Source organism: Candoia aspera, chromosome 16 (assembly GCF_035149785.1).
Source record: "Candoia aspera isolate rCanAsp1 chromosome 16, rCanAsp1.hap2, whole genome shotgun sequence".
NCBI lineage: Eukaryota > Metazoa > Chordata > Lepidosauria > Squamata > Boidae > Candoia > Candoia aspera.
The window spans coordinates 5,556,970-5,574,821 of NC_086168.1; the positions used below are offsets into that span (position 1 = coordinate 5,556,970).

Sequence of the window (17,852 nt, forward strand, 5' to 3'; positions counted from 1 at the left end):
CCAAGAAGGATTTTTTCTTCACCCCTGAAGCTGGTTATTTACAATTATATACAACTATCACTCTTTTCCCACACTCCTCCCTTTTCTCAACCCAACTTTGATTGTTCTGAATAGCCAAGCGGTGGGTGACCTGCTCCAAGTAGCTGGTCTCCGTTTTTTCCATGTCAATCATGATCAAGCCTTCGACAAACTCTATGCGCCCATTCTCCTTCTGCAGCTGTTTCATGAAGATTTCCAGCTCCTCGGGGGAAAAGTTGCCGCCTTCTGAAAACAGTCTGAAAACAACGATGATGGGTCAGCAGTTGGGTCTGTACTTCTGGAAAATGTTACGTGCCGGCCTTCGTCGAAAGAGGCCAGGACCAGACACAAAGCCATCAAAACAGAGCATCGCTATCAGACAGCCGAGGGAAAGAGCTAGAACAAAAATACAGGCTATGGACCAATGAAATGGCTACAGTCTCCCTCCCTCCCTCCCCCAAATTTGAGAAGACGGACAAGTGCATTTTAACTCGCTACCTACAAACTGACAACGTAAGGCCCAAAGTTGTGAATGGTTTTACCAGGGATGGAAGAACCAGATAACCACTTAGAAATAGTGAATTTATAGACACACACCCCAGCAAAGGTTACACATTAGTCTTTGGCTTCCCATCTTTGTAGCTTGTCTTTTTCTCCCACCCCATTCAAGGACAGTTCATTCTTAGCTTCGGAAGCAAAGAAGCCACCCCAGGGAGCTGGGTCAAGCACATTCATACAGTTTATAGCTGGTTGCCAGACAGAAGAATCATGGATCAGAAGTTCTGCTGCTGACTGAAGAGAGAATGGAAAGTGAGTTTTAAAGGGGCAAAATTATGCTCCTAGTCCTTTCCTGCAAAAATCCACACTGTCTTTCTCTTCATTTTTTTTTTTTAATTTCAGCAGCTTGCTTTAGAGGGTGGAGGTCGGCTTTGGCGGCTACAGGTAACATGCGGAATTATTATAAGCCAAATGATTTGTGGCTGCTGATACAAAATTACACCGAGGCAGCAGTTGACTCTAGAAAAATGGGGAAGAAAATCCCGGTGGGTGAGCAGAACAGTATTAAAGTGCCAGAAGTACCTGCAGTTTTTTAGAAACTGCATGTTCGAATCTCGCAGCTTCCCCAAAGCTTCTTCCAGATACTGCCTGTGACTTCGCATAGAGACTTGCAGTACTTCCACGTGATTCAGCAACTCAGTGTGTAGGTTTTGGCTCAGAGACACCACCCTGTCAAGAGGTGGGTGGAGAGAGGAGCCATGAGGTCGAAATATCCTTTGAAGGTGCGCTCATTCTGTTTAGTGCTCTCCCCAAACTAACTGTGCCCATCTCGCTCTGCAAACAATGGCCTGGAACCAAATGCCCCCTCCTTTTTAACTCTTGCTTTTTTCTTAGAGGTATCCCCACCCCCCGCCGCAGACTCATTGCTGGGTGCATCCCCCCCGAGCTAGAAAATTTAAAATGCTGCTCCCAGGCAGTTCAAATTCCGTCCAATAGATCAAATGTCTAGAATTACCTTGACCTGGCATGATTTGTCCTGTAATGATAGCTATTCCCCCAACGTGGCAATCTTTTCCAGATGCCTCCCTGCAGCTCCTAGCGGGCCTCTCTCCTTTCAAATTGATCCCTGCTGCCATAAGGGCTAGGAGCTTGCTTTTTCTTTCTCTGCGTACAGAAGCTGGGATCCTGCGAAATTCCACAGGTTTGCTAGGACTCTCCAAGGCTCTGAACAGAAGGTGGCACGAAAGGCAAAGCCTCTTTCAGTTTTTGGTTCCTTTAGAGGCCTTCAAAACCGTGGCTCAAAGCCACGGCAACCCCGTGTGGTGGCAGGCCGGCCTTCAGGCACAGAGAAGGGATTGGGAAGTTCTATGGCAAGGGGAGCCAGCCTCTGGCAAGACAAGGCCCACAAGGGATATGCCAAGGCTGTATTACCAAAAGCAGGTGGAAGTCAGTCCCCCAAATCCTACTTCCTTTCGTTTCAGCTGGATTAGTGAGAGATAGTTAACGCGATTGTTCCCTGCGCTTAAATCAGGTTCCCCTTTACATTTTGGAGGGCCGTATCCACAGCCTTGGAAGGCTCTAGGCAACCATGAGGCTGTAGGCCGTGTCCCCTTCTTTCCAGCGTCAAACTGACTTGTCTGCCCTACTCTCCATCTGGAAGACTTTTTCCATGTCTTGTATTCGGACTCGGAAGGACTTGCTGATAGCACTGTGATTTTCCCGAATCTCGACGAAGGCTTTTCTCTCCTTCTTCAGCGCCTCCAGCAAGCCGGCGCAGTGACGTATCAAGCGGTTCCTGTGAAGCCGCAGCTCAGCTGGGAGAAAGTGGGGGAATTCTTGAGGTGAGTTAGAGTTAGGGGAGGGCGGAATGGGGCGACTGAGAAGTCCAAAATTCACCCAAAAGCTGGCGAGAAAACCCCAACTGGGTCAGCCAAGATCTGAATCCGACAACATTCTGCTCCCAAAATAGGCTAACTGCCGTTCGGGGAAGGAGATTGTCTTCCTCAGGTTTTCTCTCATTTAGCTGGCAGCCGTGGAAAGATCAAATCTCCATTTATGTCTGATTTTTTTCTGAGCCATCTTGCTCTCCTGCCCATCTCCCTTTAGCGAGTGAGACCTTTGTACCCACCTCTTCCTGAATTGTTATGGCCGACAAAGAATCCTTTCCCTGCAGCCCAATTATTTGAGAATGGAAGACTGGGCGGGCAACCTTGCCTTCTCCCAGTGTGACCACTCCAAGTCCTTTCCAGGCCATGCTGAGAAGGAATTGCTACCCAGAACATCGGGAAAGGCCTCAGGATTTCTATCCCAGAGTTCGGGAGTGACTGAGCTAACCAAATATACCCCCTCGGTATGTGCAGCTATCTTGAATTGATCAGAGCTTCTGGACAGCACTGCTTGATCCTACTTTTCCAGCAATCCACCTATATAGATGCCGTGGGGATACGCCTTCCTCTTCCTCTTTATGCTCTCAGAAAGGAAGGCGTATCTCCACAGTATCCATATCCCTAAAAGCGATCGAACGCTGAGCCAAGATCGCTTTAAAGCTAAATAAAATGGCATATAGTCAACAAGTATGGAGGCCTGTGGGTTCAAATCCACGCAGTAAAGGTTGTTTGTGTGTACAGTATGTGCGTATGTATACATGCACACGTACACACACACAGGAAATGCAGGCTACTTATGCCTGACAAGTCCCAATAGAGGATAAAACTGGCTGCATAGTACCTCCTAGCGATCAGGAGCAAATATAACAATCCATTGCTATCTTTACGGAGTCTATTCAGTCCTCACGGGGATCTGAAGGACCTACTATGCCTTTTCTCTAAAAGCTTTTTCTTTCCTTTTTAGGAGCGGCTACTTCTGAACAAGTCAGCTGATCTTTCTCTTCCTGTGCTGGGGCTGACGTGGGGCTGATGTGGGTGCCAACGCACCGAGAGACTGCTCAGTTGGCACGGCCAGGCTCCATGCCAAACCCGATTTTCGTCTTTAAACATTCTTTTCACTAGAAAAGAATTAAAGCGCAATGCTGAACAAATTAATGACAGAGGAGGGCAGGCACTGAAGTGAATGAGGGAGAGAGGCCGAGATCTCATAATTACTTTTTTTACTGGTTTATGATACTTCTCTCTCTGCCTCACTTGCCAGATGAAATACCAGATTCCGTCCATCTTTCCAAAACTTTTCTTGGATCTCACATATACCCTAGGGCAGGGTTTCTCAACCTTGGCAACTTGAAGATGTGTGGACTTCAACTCCCAGAATTCCTGGCTGAGGAATTCTGGGAGTTGAAGTCCACACATCTTCAAGTTGCCAAGGTTGAGAAACCCTGCCCTAGAGGCACTCTTAACAAACAAAAGAATTTACCAGCCCAGGGGGAAAAAAAAAAGCTAGCTGATAGAAGGAGGGGAATAACCTCACCAATTTGCCTTTTTCATAAATGGGTGCTTGGGGAATGACCACCCTCCCCACAGCACCCATCCTGTGCCCACAACAGGTTTTCAAAATGGTAAATGTGCCCTCTGGCTCAAAATATGCCCCCTCTCCAATCCAAGGACTTGCACTGAAAGGCCTGAGGGGGGATCTGGCTATAGGGTAAAAAAGGAGTACCTATCCGGACGTAGTAAATGTCTTTCTCAATGCGCTCCATCCTGGGCTCGTGAAAGTGGAGGCGCAGTTGCAGTTCAGAGTTGAGCTCTTCCTTCTTGGCCCCCACAACGCCCCAGGCGCTGGACAAGGTCTGATTGAACCACTTCTCCAAATGTTCAAAGAACTGCAGTCGGATCCTGCCCGGGGCGGGGGTTGTGGGGAGGAGAGGAAGGAAAGGGAGAGAGGAAACTGGTCCCATGTCAATGGCCATGCAAAGGGGGAAAGACCAAGCTGTTCCAGAGGACCTTGGAGAGCGGAGCGTCATCCTGGGGGCCGAAGGGCCACCGTGGCCACGAGTGAAGGACTCTGCAGGGTGCTAACGTTGCTAGCTAATGCTTGCATCAGAGAGAAACTGTGGATTTTAGAACCGTCTGCCTTTAAGGGGTGCTATTTCCCACAATGGTTTTACTGTTTTGATTTTAAGTTGCATCGTAGGTGCTTTACTAGTGATATACAGGTCCAATAAATAAATAACCTGTGCAATTCTAGAGGAAATGACCCATCTCCTCCCTCCCTCCCTCTCTCCCCCCCTCTCTCAGCCTGTGGGTTTATAGCTCTATTTTGGGGGGGGGGGATTTACTCACTGTCTTCTCACATCCCTCAAGAAACTCTCTGATAGATACGCCTGCTCCACGTAGAAAGGCAGAGAACTGCTCTTCAGTTTTCCAGCGTAGTATCTTTCTGGTCTCCTGGCCCTCGATTTCTTTAAGTGCTCCACCACTTTGTACGCGTTTCCACCGGACGTGGTGAAGAACTCCACAATCACATCCTTCGGCTGGGACGGCTTGCCCCCGTCCTTCGCCTGCAGGAGGGTAAAACGTGAAGTACGAGATTGAGCTGCTGTTTTTGAAAACTGGTTAAAAGAAAAAGAAAAAGGGATGAGGACGGCCAATAGCTTCAAACCAGTTCTTTTCCTTTTCTTTAGGGGGTTACCACTCAGGCCAAGGGTTGGGGGGGGGTTCTGTTCTCACCCCCTTAACCCTGCAAGATGGGATAGATCCTAGTCACCACTGGCCAGAGAGAGCACGGACGTTGGCTGGTGTTTGCTCACCGAAGCTGGTTCTCCGCCATCTCCAGTCTCCAGCCCCAAGGCGTTCCCTTCCTTGGATCGTTCTCTGTCATCTCTGGGAACGCTGCTCCTGCCGCTCTCAGGGGCAGAGGCCTCCATTTCTCCCTCCTCCTGCTCGGATTCCTCCTGCTCAGTATCATCTTCTTCTTCAGCATCCTCCTCCTCCTCCAGACGCAGCCCTTCCTCGCTATCCTGCTCAGGGGGACTCTCCGGAGTGCCTATCTCTTCGTTCTCCCCCGTTGTGTCTGTTCAAAAGACGTGCAACGAAACGTTTTGAGTCCAGTGCTTTCAAGGGCACTGGGGGTGCGGAAGCTGGACCCCTCCAGCTACTGCCCAACCACGACCTCAAGCATCCCTCAACAGTGGCCAACCCCAGTTACATCAGCTGGACGGCAATCAGTTCCTGGCTGCAGTTCCTTGCACTCACCTACTGTATGCTCCTTCAGAAGGTCTCATCTGCCTGTCACTCTGCCCAGGTCTTTTGGAATGACAATCCCCAGCATCCCCAGTCCATGTGGCCAAAGGCCATTAGGGATGGGACTCAAGTCTAGTAGAGGACATGCGCGTGGGAAAGGCCACGCAGTGCCTCCTACCAGGTTTACAGTCAAGGTGAGGACAGGAATCATCCTAACAATGACCACGAGAAGGCTTTGTTTCAGGTGGGGAAGAGGGCTTAAAAATGAGCATTGATCTTGAGCACCGTTCCAGGGAATGAAGCATTGGCTGAAGACTCCGAACAGTGCCTGGGAGATAATACACATTTTAACCACTCCCACCTGTTGCAGACCCTATTCGCAAAGGACCCGCAGAGGAGGTTTGGGCAGGGGGCATGACGGCGCAGAGGCCAGGGCGGGCCTTCTAAGCAAAAGGAAGAAGCAGGGTTGCCCAGGAGAATTTCTTGCTTTCCTGAGTCACACGCTCTCCAGGGCCAGGATTTTAAAAAATAATTATTTGAAAAAAGGACTTCACAGGAAGTAGACATTACCTCCTTCTTCAGCTGTGCCCCTTGGTCTCTTTACTGGCTTCTAACCATTGGAGAAAAAAGGGGAGGGGGAGAAAAGAAGTTATCTGTCTGAAAAACAGCAGCTGTTTTCCATGAAGTATAACATCAGCAGTGGAACAATCAACATAAAGTCCGTTGTGGCTTTAAACAAACATACGCTGCCCGTGAGTCAACCAAGCAACGTTGAGTAGTAATCAAATCAAACTTACAGCTACATTAAGCAATCTCAGCAGCACTGCACTGCATAAGACTCCTGCCCTTTGGAACATCCTTCCCCCAGAGATGAGGCAGATTCCATCTCTTGTGGCTGTTCCTAAACAACTAAAAACCTGGCTTTGCCACCTCGCTTGGGGCGGGAGGGGGAGTGATCACTCCTGGAGATGGTCGGCGCCCGAAATGGCCTCTTAGATATACGCGAGCGGTTTTCCAACTAGCCTCGTCATCTGGATTTTATACTGTGTTTATTTTAATATGATATTTGTGTTTATACTTTTTACGCTATTTTGATGTTTTATTCTGGTCGCAAACCACCCAGAGTCCCCCCTTTGGGGGGAGATGGGCGGTGGCAAAATTTGATAAACAAACAAACGAACAAACAAAGAAGCCACACTGCCAAGAAAAAGGGTGACTGGAATGGTCTCTTCGGACCAGGATGGCAGGGTTTAATTTGTATTTGCAGTTGTGGTTTGGAAAGGCGGTTAAAACAAGTTTGTTAGTGTCAGCCCCACCAGATAGACCAGGCCAGGAAATCAACTCCGTAGGAAGGCTAAAATGCCTTTTACTGAGATTGGCTATCAAAACAGCATCTTGCTGTCCCTCCTCCCCCTTCTTATACTCCTGTGAATTAGGCAGGTGTCTGCCTGAGCCTCTTCCATATCTTTTCGGTCTGTTTCACCCATCATTTTGGTAATGGAGCTTGCGTTATCTCCGTCAAGGTCACCTTCCTGACTCTTTATAGTCAGCCCCATAATTAAGAAATTCTTAAGGGAAGACAAGGTGATGCACGTCTCTGAAGCTTCTGCTCTTTCTGCCCTCCAAACCATGGTTCAGGAGGACTAGAACTTCAGGGTCTGAATGCAACTGGGGGCTGAGTTCACACACTGTATTAAGCAGTGATGTGCTCGGTTTGACCGGCATCTCTCTGGGCCAGTTTAGTTTCAGGCATGTTGTATTAATAGACTTGTTTTCTGCATACCCCTTTGTAGCTGCCCAGCACATAAAAGTACCGACTGATGTGAGAGCTGTAGGAAAGAAGTTCATGCCGTATGTGGTCTGGGTAAGCCATAATTTTACACAAGAGCTCTTGACGGAAGACCATGTACCTTGGTAAAATAATACAAAAACAGCACAATGAACTTTACCACCTGCCCTCCTCCAATTTTTTTTCGTGTCAGAAGCACCTACCAAGGCGCTTCTGTGTTGAAAGGATTTGCCGGTGATGTCACCATTGCCCGGGGGACGCCCGAGGGGAGTCCTTTCACGTCCCTGTTATTTTCCCACCAAAGTGGTACCTATTCATCTCCTTGCATTTGCATGCTTTCGAACTGCCAGGTTAGCAGGAGCTGGGACAAGTTGACGGGAGCTCACACCGTCGCGCGGCTTGCATTCTCAGGTTTCGAACTGCCAAGCTGCTGACCTTGATGGTCCTCTGACTCAGCGCCTTAACCACTGAGCCACCATGGCCCCTTTTCCCCAAATTGCACCCACAAAATGAGATGGCAGAATGAGTGCTCAGCAAAACCAGGGAACAGGATTTCTTATTCAAATGGGTGTGGCCACTGACCATGCTGGTATAGCGATTATGGGAGCTGAAGCATCCATCCCTAAAACAACTTACGCAGTCCTTAACATACCCATTGCGGATGAAATCCAAGGCCACGCCAACCTTCTCCAAATAGGCTTTCAGTTTTTCATCAGTGCTTTGCATCCTTAGTTTGTCAACCAATATATCCAGATTGATTTCCCTTAACTAGTTCCACAGAGAAAACAAATTGGCATTACAAATGCTGAAGCTGCACATTTTCAAGGCTAGTACTAGTAGATTGAGCTGGCTAACATTTTGGCTGATCCACAGGAATAACCAGCCTGCAAATAAATGTTCTTCTAAGCTACTTTGGCCCTGGAATGAAGGCTGACAATAACGCTGAAGTTGACAGCTTGTGTTTTTTTCCTCAATGCATTTGTTAAAAAGCAGACCATCCATCAACAATTTCTTTCTCTCTCTTTCCTCCAAGGACAATAGAGAGCTGGTGGTCTGCATCTTCTAGAGAACTTTCAAAATTAGACAGAAAGAGCCTTAGAAAACTAAGCCAGGTGCAGAAAATTGCTTCCTGGAGCTCTTCTCCAGAGTTATACACAACTAAATTTCTGCAGGGTCTGTGCAAAAAGTTGCAGAATATCTTCCCAGGCCACCCCCACCATGGGACCAGTGCTGTGACCTTGTTAATATTTTCATGCTTGGAGCGGCAATCGTTTAAACTTTTGTAAAGGTCATTCTCCTGTTGAGTGAGTTTCTGCTGGTGAGCATCTAAGATGTTCAGGGCATCTTGGAAGTACTGATAGAGGTGCCTGCAGTTGATTTCTGTATTTTTAACCAGGTGTTCCAAGTCAGTCTAGAGCAACCAGAAAGAAAAAGAAAAGTTACGAGGATCCCAAACGTTATTCGTTAGAGCTAACCGTCCACACAGTTGATGGGGAAAGGGGACAGTTCTGATCAGTGAAGGCTAGGAAGGACCCAGGGGAGAGAAAAAAACTGAAAAAACTGCCCAAGGATTTTTCATTTTCTCCCAGATTTTTCCATTTGCTTTAATGAGCTCCCCTGTCCCCAGTGATTGCCCCCCCCCAATGGTGTGTATTTAAGGCACATATTATTTTGTGGCTCTTCTGATATTGGTGCTTTGCTGTAATAAGGTATGAAAAAGATCGGCTTAGGCTGTTTTTATTCAGAAGACCTCTACGAAGAGGAGTTTTAGAAGATGGGGAGGGCTGCATTTCCTTGGCAGCCAAGGCAAGCCAAAACTGCCCCAAACCTGTTTTGACATTATAATGGCTTGGAAGACTTGAAGCAATCAGCCAGTGAGAATTTTGTGACCTATAATCTTGGCGAGGTAGGGTGCTATCCTTTGAAGATTCAGCCCCCACAATTTCTGGAGCCTCCGTCACTTTGCACGATTCACAGATTGGGTTGACAAACCCCAGAGATGGAACTGAAAGATCAGGAGGGGCATCAGTGGAAGAGCTGGGCATGAGCACGGGTGCCCCATTTGGGTCCCAGCAGATCTCGTTCTGACCTCTTGCTGGGACATGGAAGCTCAACCCGCATATGGAGAGAGGGCTATGCTTACATCCATCTTCTCTATCTTGACTTCAAACTGAGCCTGCAGCTTCCCGATTAGCTGATAGAAATTGGGGTTTACAATCTTCTCGGCATCTTTGAGGCTACAAATTTTCAGGTCCACCAGCTTTTGCTACAGAGGGAGGGGAAAAAAGGGACGGGTTGCTGGCCTGCAATGTCTAAGCACCCAAGGCGTCATAACCACTTCCGTTACACATCTAGTATCCCAAAAAAAGTTTGTGTTTGCTCAAAGGAAGAATAATTTTTTCTTGCATTAATTCACCTTCGGAATGGCCCAGCTGGTATTTTTAGATCGGCTGAGAGTATGGTAATGGAGACAGATAAAAGGTTGTTTTTTTCCTCTAACAATCCCATGGGGAAAATGTCTTCCTTTCAGGTAAATGTGATAAGGGATAAAAGACCTTACACTCATTTTCATTTTTTTTTAAAAAAGGGACAAAATCAGCAAGGCCTAGGAAATGGATATGCCATCACTGTCAACTTCCCCGCCCTTTTCTGTTTTCTGCCTTAAGCCTTCCTCAAGCTTTTTTCCATGGGGAAGCATTTGGAACTGCAGATCTTCTGGGTGTCAATTCAGAAGCTGCCCTAACCCAGCGTTTCTCAACCTTGGCCACTTTAAGATGTGTGGACTTCAACTCCCAGAATTCCCCAGCCAGCTGAGTCAACTACAGCAGCATGACAAACCTGCCAGCAGGGAGGGGCCACCAGCTGTCATTCTCTCCTGAAAGCCTTCCTTAGCGGGTTCTTCTTTGTTTTGCAGATAACTATCACATCTGCTTCATATGGGCTTTTGGTTACTATCAGTGGCCATAAGCCCTGTAATCAGGCCCAAAGGCAGGAAACGCCCCCTACTTCCCACACCGATTTTCAAAACCTCACCTTGCATTCCTGGACTTTTTCCAAACACTCCTGACAAATTTTCTCGTACTGGAGGCGAATTCTCATCATGGACTGGACATTGTGAGTGTCTTGTGGCAAGGAGAGAGAGAGAGAGAGAGAGAGTGAGGGAGGGAATAACTTTTTAAAGCCTAGGCAACTGAAGCAGTGTGATATAGCAGCCGAGGTGTTGACTTAAGAGTAGGGAAACAGGTTCGAGTCCCAACTCAGCTGGGTGACTTTGGCCTAGTCACTCCCTCTCTCTGCCCAGCCTACCCGACAAGGCTGTTGTAGGGAAAAAATCAGGGGAGGCCCTGGAATGTGGGATATAAATCATCACCACCACCACCACCACCACCACCATCATCATCATGGTCACCAGAGGAGTCAGAGGAAGATAAGGAATTAGTTGGCATGCTAAGTCCTCAGCCTCGGTTAGCAAACTGCAACAGCTGTATTTCTGACACCCAAACAAATAAACCACTTCAGGGCTTTGAGTGATGGTCTGGACCACACCAGATGTTAAGGCACAGTCTGGGTTCCCAGTCCCAGCCCGGCATGTTGGGCGAACTCAACCCTTGAGTGGCTAAAGAAGAAACCGAACATTCAAGAACGCAATCAAGGGTATTTATTATAATTGCCATTGGGTAGATCTATACCCCGCCTTTCATTCAGGAGCTCAAGGGGCTTGTCAAAAGTTGAAAGGGATGAACAATAGCATGTGTTGTTCTAGTTTTAGATTTTTTCCCCCTTTGATAAGGACTGATCCAGGGACTTGCAATCATCTAGAGCTCATAACCGCAAAGGTATTGCACACATGAGCCTGGTTTAATGAAAGGACCTCACTCACTGGGGAAAATCAAGTTAGCAGGGAAGATTTGGCTCCACATGTGGGACTGTTTGGGACAAAAGAGGCAATCTCTGGCAACAGGGGTCTCCCATCCCTGCACTGTAAATATCAACCGCATCCCTTTGGCTCCTTACCGATACGCTTATTTAACGCCACCAGAGATTCGTACCATTCGTTTATTTCGGCCTTAGTGTGCTTCACAGGCAACAAATGGCTGTGAAAAAGGAAAGGAAAAGACAAGACTGGAGCTCTGAAGAGTGTGAGGGCTTAAGTTACTGGATAACACTAAAGTTTGGGTGGAAGGGTGGGAGAAAACTCCAGAGAAATTGGTGGGATGGGAGGAGTGTCAGGGAAATGGTGGCAAAGGAGCCACAAAAACATTTCCCTCCTTTTAAAAATGAAAATAGTGTTTGCCTCTAACCCCGTGGACGGTGACCAAGGGCCGCCATTTCTCTTTACAACCCTCTCTTTGGGACAGCCGCGGGGTCCTCAACAACTGTATTCCTATCCACCGGTAACATTTTAAAGAAGGAGAAGGGGGTCGGAAAGGGTGGAGAATAGCTACAATTTTCCCACCACCCACGAGGGGCAACCTTGCTGTGATGGAATGTCAGGAGAACGTGGAGCTGTTACAGAAAATATATCTGAGTCCCAAGAGAGTGCAAAGTGTGAGAAAGAGACTCAAAAGAACCCCACCTTGTCTTGGTTAGGTGTAAGCTGCAGCAGAGAGGGGCTTTGACAGGCTTTTCTGTTGCAATAATCTATTGCAATTGCGTTAAAGTACTTTCCAGGACTCTCAGTGACTCCCTGGAAGGGCTGTCGTCGTCTTGAATCCCTGTGGAAGCCCTCTCGGGGCCCCAAGTTTATTTTGGAAGCACAGCTCCACTCTGCCCTGTTCTGGTCTACTCCCTTGCAGGTGGATTTCCACCCTAACTTTGGCAACTGCTCTGTCGTTTTGGGCTGTGGGCCTGGACTGAGGAGGCACCCTCCTTGCCCAAGCTGAGCAGGCTGTTCAGAGCCCTCCAAAGGGACCTCTAGATGAATTGCAAAAGCACTCAATGGATTAGGCTTCCTCACGGTGTATCTTCTGGCACCGGAATGATTCCTTCCAACCTTGGCTCTGTGCCTCAATCGGCCAGGTCAGGACCCCCTGCAGAAGAGCAGCTGCACTTTGTTTTTTATGTTCACCTACCCCAGGGAGAATAAGAGTTCCACTCTTTTATGGGCAAGCGATCGCTGTTCCTCTAGCATGTTCTCCAGTTCCGTTTTCACGCCACTTGGGTCCTGTACGCTATCGCTTTCCATGAACTCTCTGCAAGATGAAAGCAAACTTCAAATCACACTTGGCAAGGAACCGCGGGTGGTTGGGTTTTTTCTTTTTCTTTGAGAAAAGTAAACATTTTCAAAGGACCGAAAAGTGGGTGCTGACTAGTTTTGATTTGAAGGAGGAGAAGGATTGGTTGTTTACCCAGATGCAGCCAATTTTCTGCCACTAGAGCTTTGCCTAGTTCTGGTTTTTTTTGTTGTTGTTTTTAAACAGGTTCTGTGGCCTGAAAAAGTTTGAACAGCCCTGTGGTGAGTCGCTTTGTCAGAAGAGGATGTTGCTAGGTCACTGTTGCTTAGCAGGGCCACCAGTCCAGATGGCCAGAGAGCGGCCTGAGACTGTCATATGACCCAATAATGTTATCCTGGAATGCCGTCTTATCATCTACCATTTCTGGGGCTCACCAGGCCTTCAGCAAGGGTGCCAGCTAAGATTAAAGCATTCTAGCCCTCTTCTCTTGCCACATTCCTACCTGAAACTGGAAATTATGTATTCCTTCTGCACAATTTTCCAGATCTCCTTCCTCTCTTCCAGCTGGTATCGATAAAAGGAGTCCTTCTTGAGGCTGTCCTCCATCAGATTAAGGAACAACTTAGATACCGCCTTCCGATTGGCCAGCAGAGCTTGGTTTATCATCTGTGAGTGGAAGATGCACATATGGAGAGCCAGTTTGGTGCACTGGTGAAGGTCTGGATTAAAAACTGGGAGACTGGGGGTTCTTGCCCTCTTGGCATGGAGGCCCTCTGGGTGACTTTGGGCCAATCGTTCTCTCTCAGCTCCACCCACCTCACAAGGCTGTTTTTGTGGGGAAAATAGGAGGAGGAAGCATGATGGATGTTGCCTTGAGTTGTAAAAAAAATAAAGGTGGGATAGAAATCAAGCACGTAAACAAACAATGGCAAATGTGAGGTACAGGCAATGCCAAAGAGAGGAAACTGACATAAATCTGCCACTCTATGGGTAGCAGCCATGACATTCCATAAAATTGTATGTCTGTGGAAGTGAAGCCCAAAGACAGGGCTGTTTTAAAACCAGGCTAGAGACCGGGAGACGGTGAGTTCTAGTCCTGCCTTAGGCTTGAAAGCCGGCTGGGTGACCTTGGGCCGGTCCCTCTCTCTCAGCCCAACTCACCTCACAGGGTGGTTGTTGTGGGGAAAAGAGGAGGAGGAAGGAGTGTTAGGGATGTTCGCCGCCTTGAGTTATTTGTAAAAATAATAAAGGCGGGATAAATATTAAATAACTAAATTATGTTTCGATTGATTCTTACTGCAGACCCCCAGACATTAAGAAGAAGGATTTACCATGGCTTCCTTGTGTATGAATCTGTGGACATCAGGGATTAGGAGATAGGCAATGTCCTCTAAAATCTTGGTGTATTTGTTCAATATGGCTGTGATCTGAAAATCCAAGCAATGGAGAAGAATATGAAGGAACTGTCACTCGCTGTCCCTTGCACCCGTCCCCCACCTTGACTCACCCGTTCGGCTCGGTCCACCTCCGCCTGGTGTAACATTTCATCCAGCTCTCTAATCCATTGCCTCCTTTTCTGGGTCTCCTGGAAGATGAGGCCCCACATCCTCTCAAAGTCCTGGAAGGAAGAGACGCCCCGTGACACCACTACATTCACAAGTGAAGGACTGTAACCAAGCAAACCATTTTATGGCGAGACTTGGAGACTGCTAGTCCCATATTTCCCTCCTCCTGGAGAAACACAGGTTTAGGGTACCAATCTGGAATAGGTTTCCACGGCAGCTTTCCGCAGAAAAGTGGTGGGTTTCTCCCTGAAAGGAGCAGCCATCAGCAGTTTTAGGATTAAACCACTCTGGAGGGAAGAATTTCCAGCAGAAAGCTGGAAGGGTAACTTAGAAAAATGGCCTGGATCAAAGTTGACAGCTGTTTGTTCCCCCAAAGAGGGCAGATTAAGCACCTGTGACAGAGGTATTTGGAAAAGGAAGGATCCACTTACATGTATGCTGAAAGACACTAAACGGATGTTGCTTTCAGAAGCAAGAAAGGAGGACTCCATAGCCTGATCCGATTCTGATAACCGGGTCAAAAACAATTTCCCAGGGTTCACATAACACATTTCCATTTCCTGAAAAGAAAGAAGAAAGTCTGGCAGACGAGAAACGACCAGCTTGGTTTCAGACTTAACTAGAAAGAAAAAATGAAAGTCTGGCAAGAGCTCAAAAAAAATCGCCTCACCTTCCCAACACATGCCAACTCCTGCCTTAGTTTTGCCACAGCTTCTTCGTAACGCAACTTTTTGCTCTCGGAGATGCGCTCAATGATATTGCTGTTTCTTTTCTCTGAAACTGAAAGGGAGGATTTCAGATAGTGACCGGGTTTCCCCCGAATGGGCTACGCCATTGTTTGTTTTACTACTGTGTATTAAGTGGCTGGATTTTGTAAAAGGCCGTTACCTGAACTTCTGACCAGCCATGAAAATAGGAACAGACTCGAGAAAAACGATATTATATCGTTTTCCTCCTCCATATTCCTAAATGTAAACTGGGGTTTTGCAGCAATATAACTAAATTGCAATTAACGGATGTATCGTTCGGCACAAACAGCAATATCCACAATTAAAAACGTTAATAGTTACCGATGACATCGGCAAGGCCTCGGACTTCCCGGGCGGCAATTATACAGTCACTTTCTTTGGCCTTTAGACATGCCAGAGCCACAGCCTCCCTGAAACAGAAAGGGAAAAGAAAAAACCCTTTGACATTTAGCAGAGATATTTCTTACAAAGAACATTGAAGGACATAGTGTGCTAGGTCTGTCCAAACTCCATTTAGGCCAGCCGTGGGAGTGGATTACTAGGCTTCTAAAAGGCCAAAAACTTGCATGTCTGTGCTGACAACGGAGAAAGGGTATCCTCTGCAGCTCTCTGGGAAATATAGGCTAGTAAAAAAAAAACCCCAAACCCAGGATATTCTATTGAATAGACTTGTGTGTGAGAGAGCAATCTGTTCTTCTACTGCCAGTCTCTTTGATTTTCATGCTACTTGCAGAGAGAGTCGAAGGAATTTCATGTAACTAATCCCTTCCCGATATTGAAAGGTTATCTGGACAGCCAACACAGGAAATGTGAACTTCCATAAATTTGTCTTTCTGAAGGACATCTCAGCCGCCTGAATTTTGCAGCAGCAAATTCTATACATGCAAATATACACCCAGACGGTTGGGTTCACCCACGGTGCAATGAAGCATTAAGGATGAAAGGCCTCAAATACAACAGGGAGGCATGGGCAACTGATTTATAATTAGGATCTTCTCAGATATTCAGCCAGCGTTTCTCAGGAAGTATTGTTGAAAAAACAAATCCGACATTTGTTTTGGATTTGTACAAAAGGATGGGTCATCCTTTTCATCGGATCTGATGGCCTTGTTCTCATCTTGGGCCTCTACTGCTTCCTTTAGATTGCTCCTCTGCCTTGGCTCTGTATTTTTAAGCCCAGAAGCTTCACTCTAAAGAGAAGGTTTGTGAATTTTCTACAGTGCAAAGACCCCTTAACACACCTTGCCCTCTGAAACAGGGATCAACAGCACAGTAGCTGTGATGCCACTGGATGGCTCCCAATGATCCCAAATGAAAACAGCCCAAATCTTTCTAGGTAGGCAAATTCTGCATACAGTAATCATTGTGTTCTTGCTTGAGTTTTCACCAAATGTTGGCCTTTTAACTTTTTTTTTAAGTTCCATTCTTCAGACGAGGAACAAAATGGCAGTGCCCATTGCCAGATGACCTGGCTGTCATCTGGTTTAGAACCACAAAGCAGGGCAGTATAATATTGACATTCCTTACTTGTATTGCACCGGGTTTTCTGTCAACTCATCGTTGGGCATTGCCTTGATCCACATCTGCTGGCGTTCAGACAAAAACCCGTTGTTCGCCCTTCTCTCCATATCCCTCACCAGCGGGATCCTCCCGGGAAGCTGAAGGGCTTTGTGCTGGGTGATTTTGTTCCTTGCTTCCCCCAGAGCGTGCACCAGGTTGATCTTGTCCAAGTGGGAAAAAAGAAAAGAAATAAGGAATCTCCTCTAAAGGAATACCAGCCAAAGTGTGCAGTTCAACTGGCCAAAAAAGAAGGGAGCAAAGTTTTTCCAAGCCCCATTGACTGATTTTGATTAATTCGCTTTCTTGGTCAATTCCATCAAAACATTTTACAGAAACACGAAGGGCATCAGTGCTTCTGACCAGTGAGGGGATAAAGGTAGAGGGGATTCTCTTGATATGCAATAAAGCTGGGGAGGGGGGGGAATTAATTATTTTAGCTTCTGCAGTCTTTGTACCTCATCATCAAAGATCTGTCTGTAGACTTTCCCGCTGGGAAGGACACGTGGAACCCCCACCAAGGGCATGGTGGTGGGAAGCACATGTGAATTCTTGTTTGATCTACACATTGTTGAATTTTTATTGGGTTCACTAAGAAAGAGTAAAGAAAGTAAACAGTGTTAGAAACAACTGAATGAAAATATTTTCCAGAAGAAATGTCCATAAACAGGGGGGTGGGGGGGAGAGAAGAAAGAGACAGCGACAAATGCAAAGGAGTACATTAAAACCGAATAAAACCTATTAAGGAGAGAGAGACTTCTACATTTGTGTATCAACCTATTGATCTAATAGCTTCTTCTATGAAAAAGTCCCTCTTTGTAACAACTGAATTAACAATTGTACTAAACAACGATTTCCTTCATTGTAGTTTGCTGACTTAGCCACAACTGACCAAGTTCACACATTATATACCAAATCATAGTTAACAAACAACACTGGCCAGGTTCAAACACTACACTGAACCAAAACTAAAATGGGGCTTGGTACAATACACAACCTCGCTGAGGAAAATCAGTATGAACCAGTCATCTTCCTTAGATGGGTGCATCATGGTTTCACGCTTGTGAGCTCTGCTACAATTGCACCCATATTTGCCATCAAATTTGCAGGATTTTCTCAATGCATATTAATTTTGGGTATTTTAGGATAATTTATTTATATATTTTTAAATGTATTCCTTTGTTCTGTTGGGAATGCTGCTGAATAAAGGCACACTTAACTGTAAGCTGCAGATCGTTCATATCATAAAATTATGCACAATTTAAACCAATAGATACATATTTAATATGCCTCTATACCGCTTCCCCTACAGAGGCATCTTAAAGCCACAGAGAGTAAAGAAGCGCAATATGATAATGAAAGCAATAAAT

At 46.6% G+C, this 17,852-nt stretch overlaps 1 protein-coding gene across 1 annotated transcript in view; it reads right to left on the reverse strand.

Moving 5' to 3' along the window:
• The window catches only part of CCDC180 (coiled-coil domain containing 180), a 50,531-nt gene extending 33,463 nt beyond the window's left edge, over positions 1 to 17,068 (reverse strand). Inside the window, exons 1-22 of the mRNA XM_063316447.1 lie at positions 16,941 to 17,068; positions 16,453 to 16,646; positions 15,247 to 15,335; positions 14,847 to 14,956; positions 14,608 to 14,736; positions 14,119 to 14,229; positions 13,943 to 14,038; positions 13,114 to 13,277; positions 12,510 to 12,629; positions 11,452 to 11,531; positions 10,471 to 10,559; positions 9,581 to 9,703; positions 8,675 to 8,848; positions 8,090 to 8,205; positions 7,417 to 7,558; positions 6,010 to 6,091; positions 5,216 to 5,478; positions 4,749 to 4,966; positions 4,126 to 4,301; positions 2,150 to 2,330; positions 1,099 to 1,245; positions 131 to 275 (exon numbers count right to left, since the gene is read on the reverse strand). Coding sequence (XP_063172517.1) covers positions 131 to 275; positions 1,099 to 1,245; positions 2,150 to 2,330; positions 4,126 to 4,301; positions 4,749 to 4,966; positions 5,216 to 5,478; positions 6,010 to 6,091; positions 7,417 to 7,558; positions 8,090 to 8,205; positions 8,675 to 8,848; positions 9,581 to 9,703; positions 10,471 to 10,559; positions 11,452 to 11,531; positions 12,510 to 12,629; positions 13,114 to 13,277; positions 13,943 to 14,038; positions 14,119 to 14,229; positions 14,608 to 14,736; positions 14,847 to 14,956; positions 15,247 to 15,335; positions 16,453 to 16,646; positions 16,941 to 17,051 — 3,060 coding nt within the window. The 5' untranslated portion in view covers positions 17,052 to 17,068. The remainder of the gene's footprint in view (positions 1 to 130; positions 276 to 1,098; positions 1,246 to 2,149; positions 2,331 to 4,125; positions 4,302 to 4,748; positions 4,967 to 5,215; positions 5,479 to 6,009; positions 6,092 to 7,416; positions 7,559 to 8,089; positions 8,206 to 8,674; positions 8,849 to 9,580; positions 9,704 to 10,470; positions 10,560 to 11,451; positions 11,532 to 12,509; positions 12,630 to 13,113; positions 13,278 to 13,942; positions 14,039 to 14,118; positions 14,230 to 14,607; positions 14,737 to 14,846; positions 14,957 to 15,246; positions 15,336 to 16,452; positions 16,647 to 16,940) is intronic.
• Positions 17,069 to 17,852: the final 784 nt, after the last annotated feature.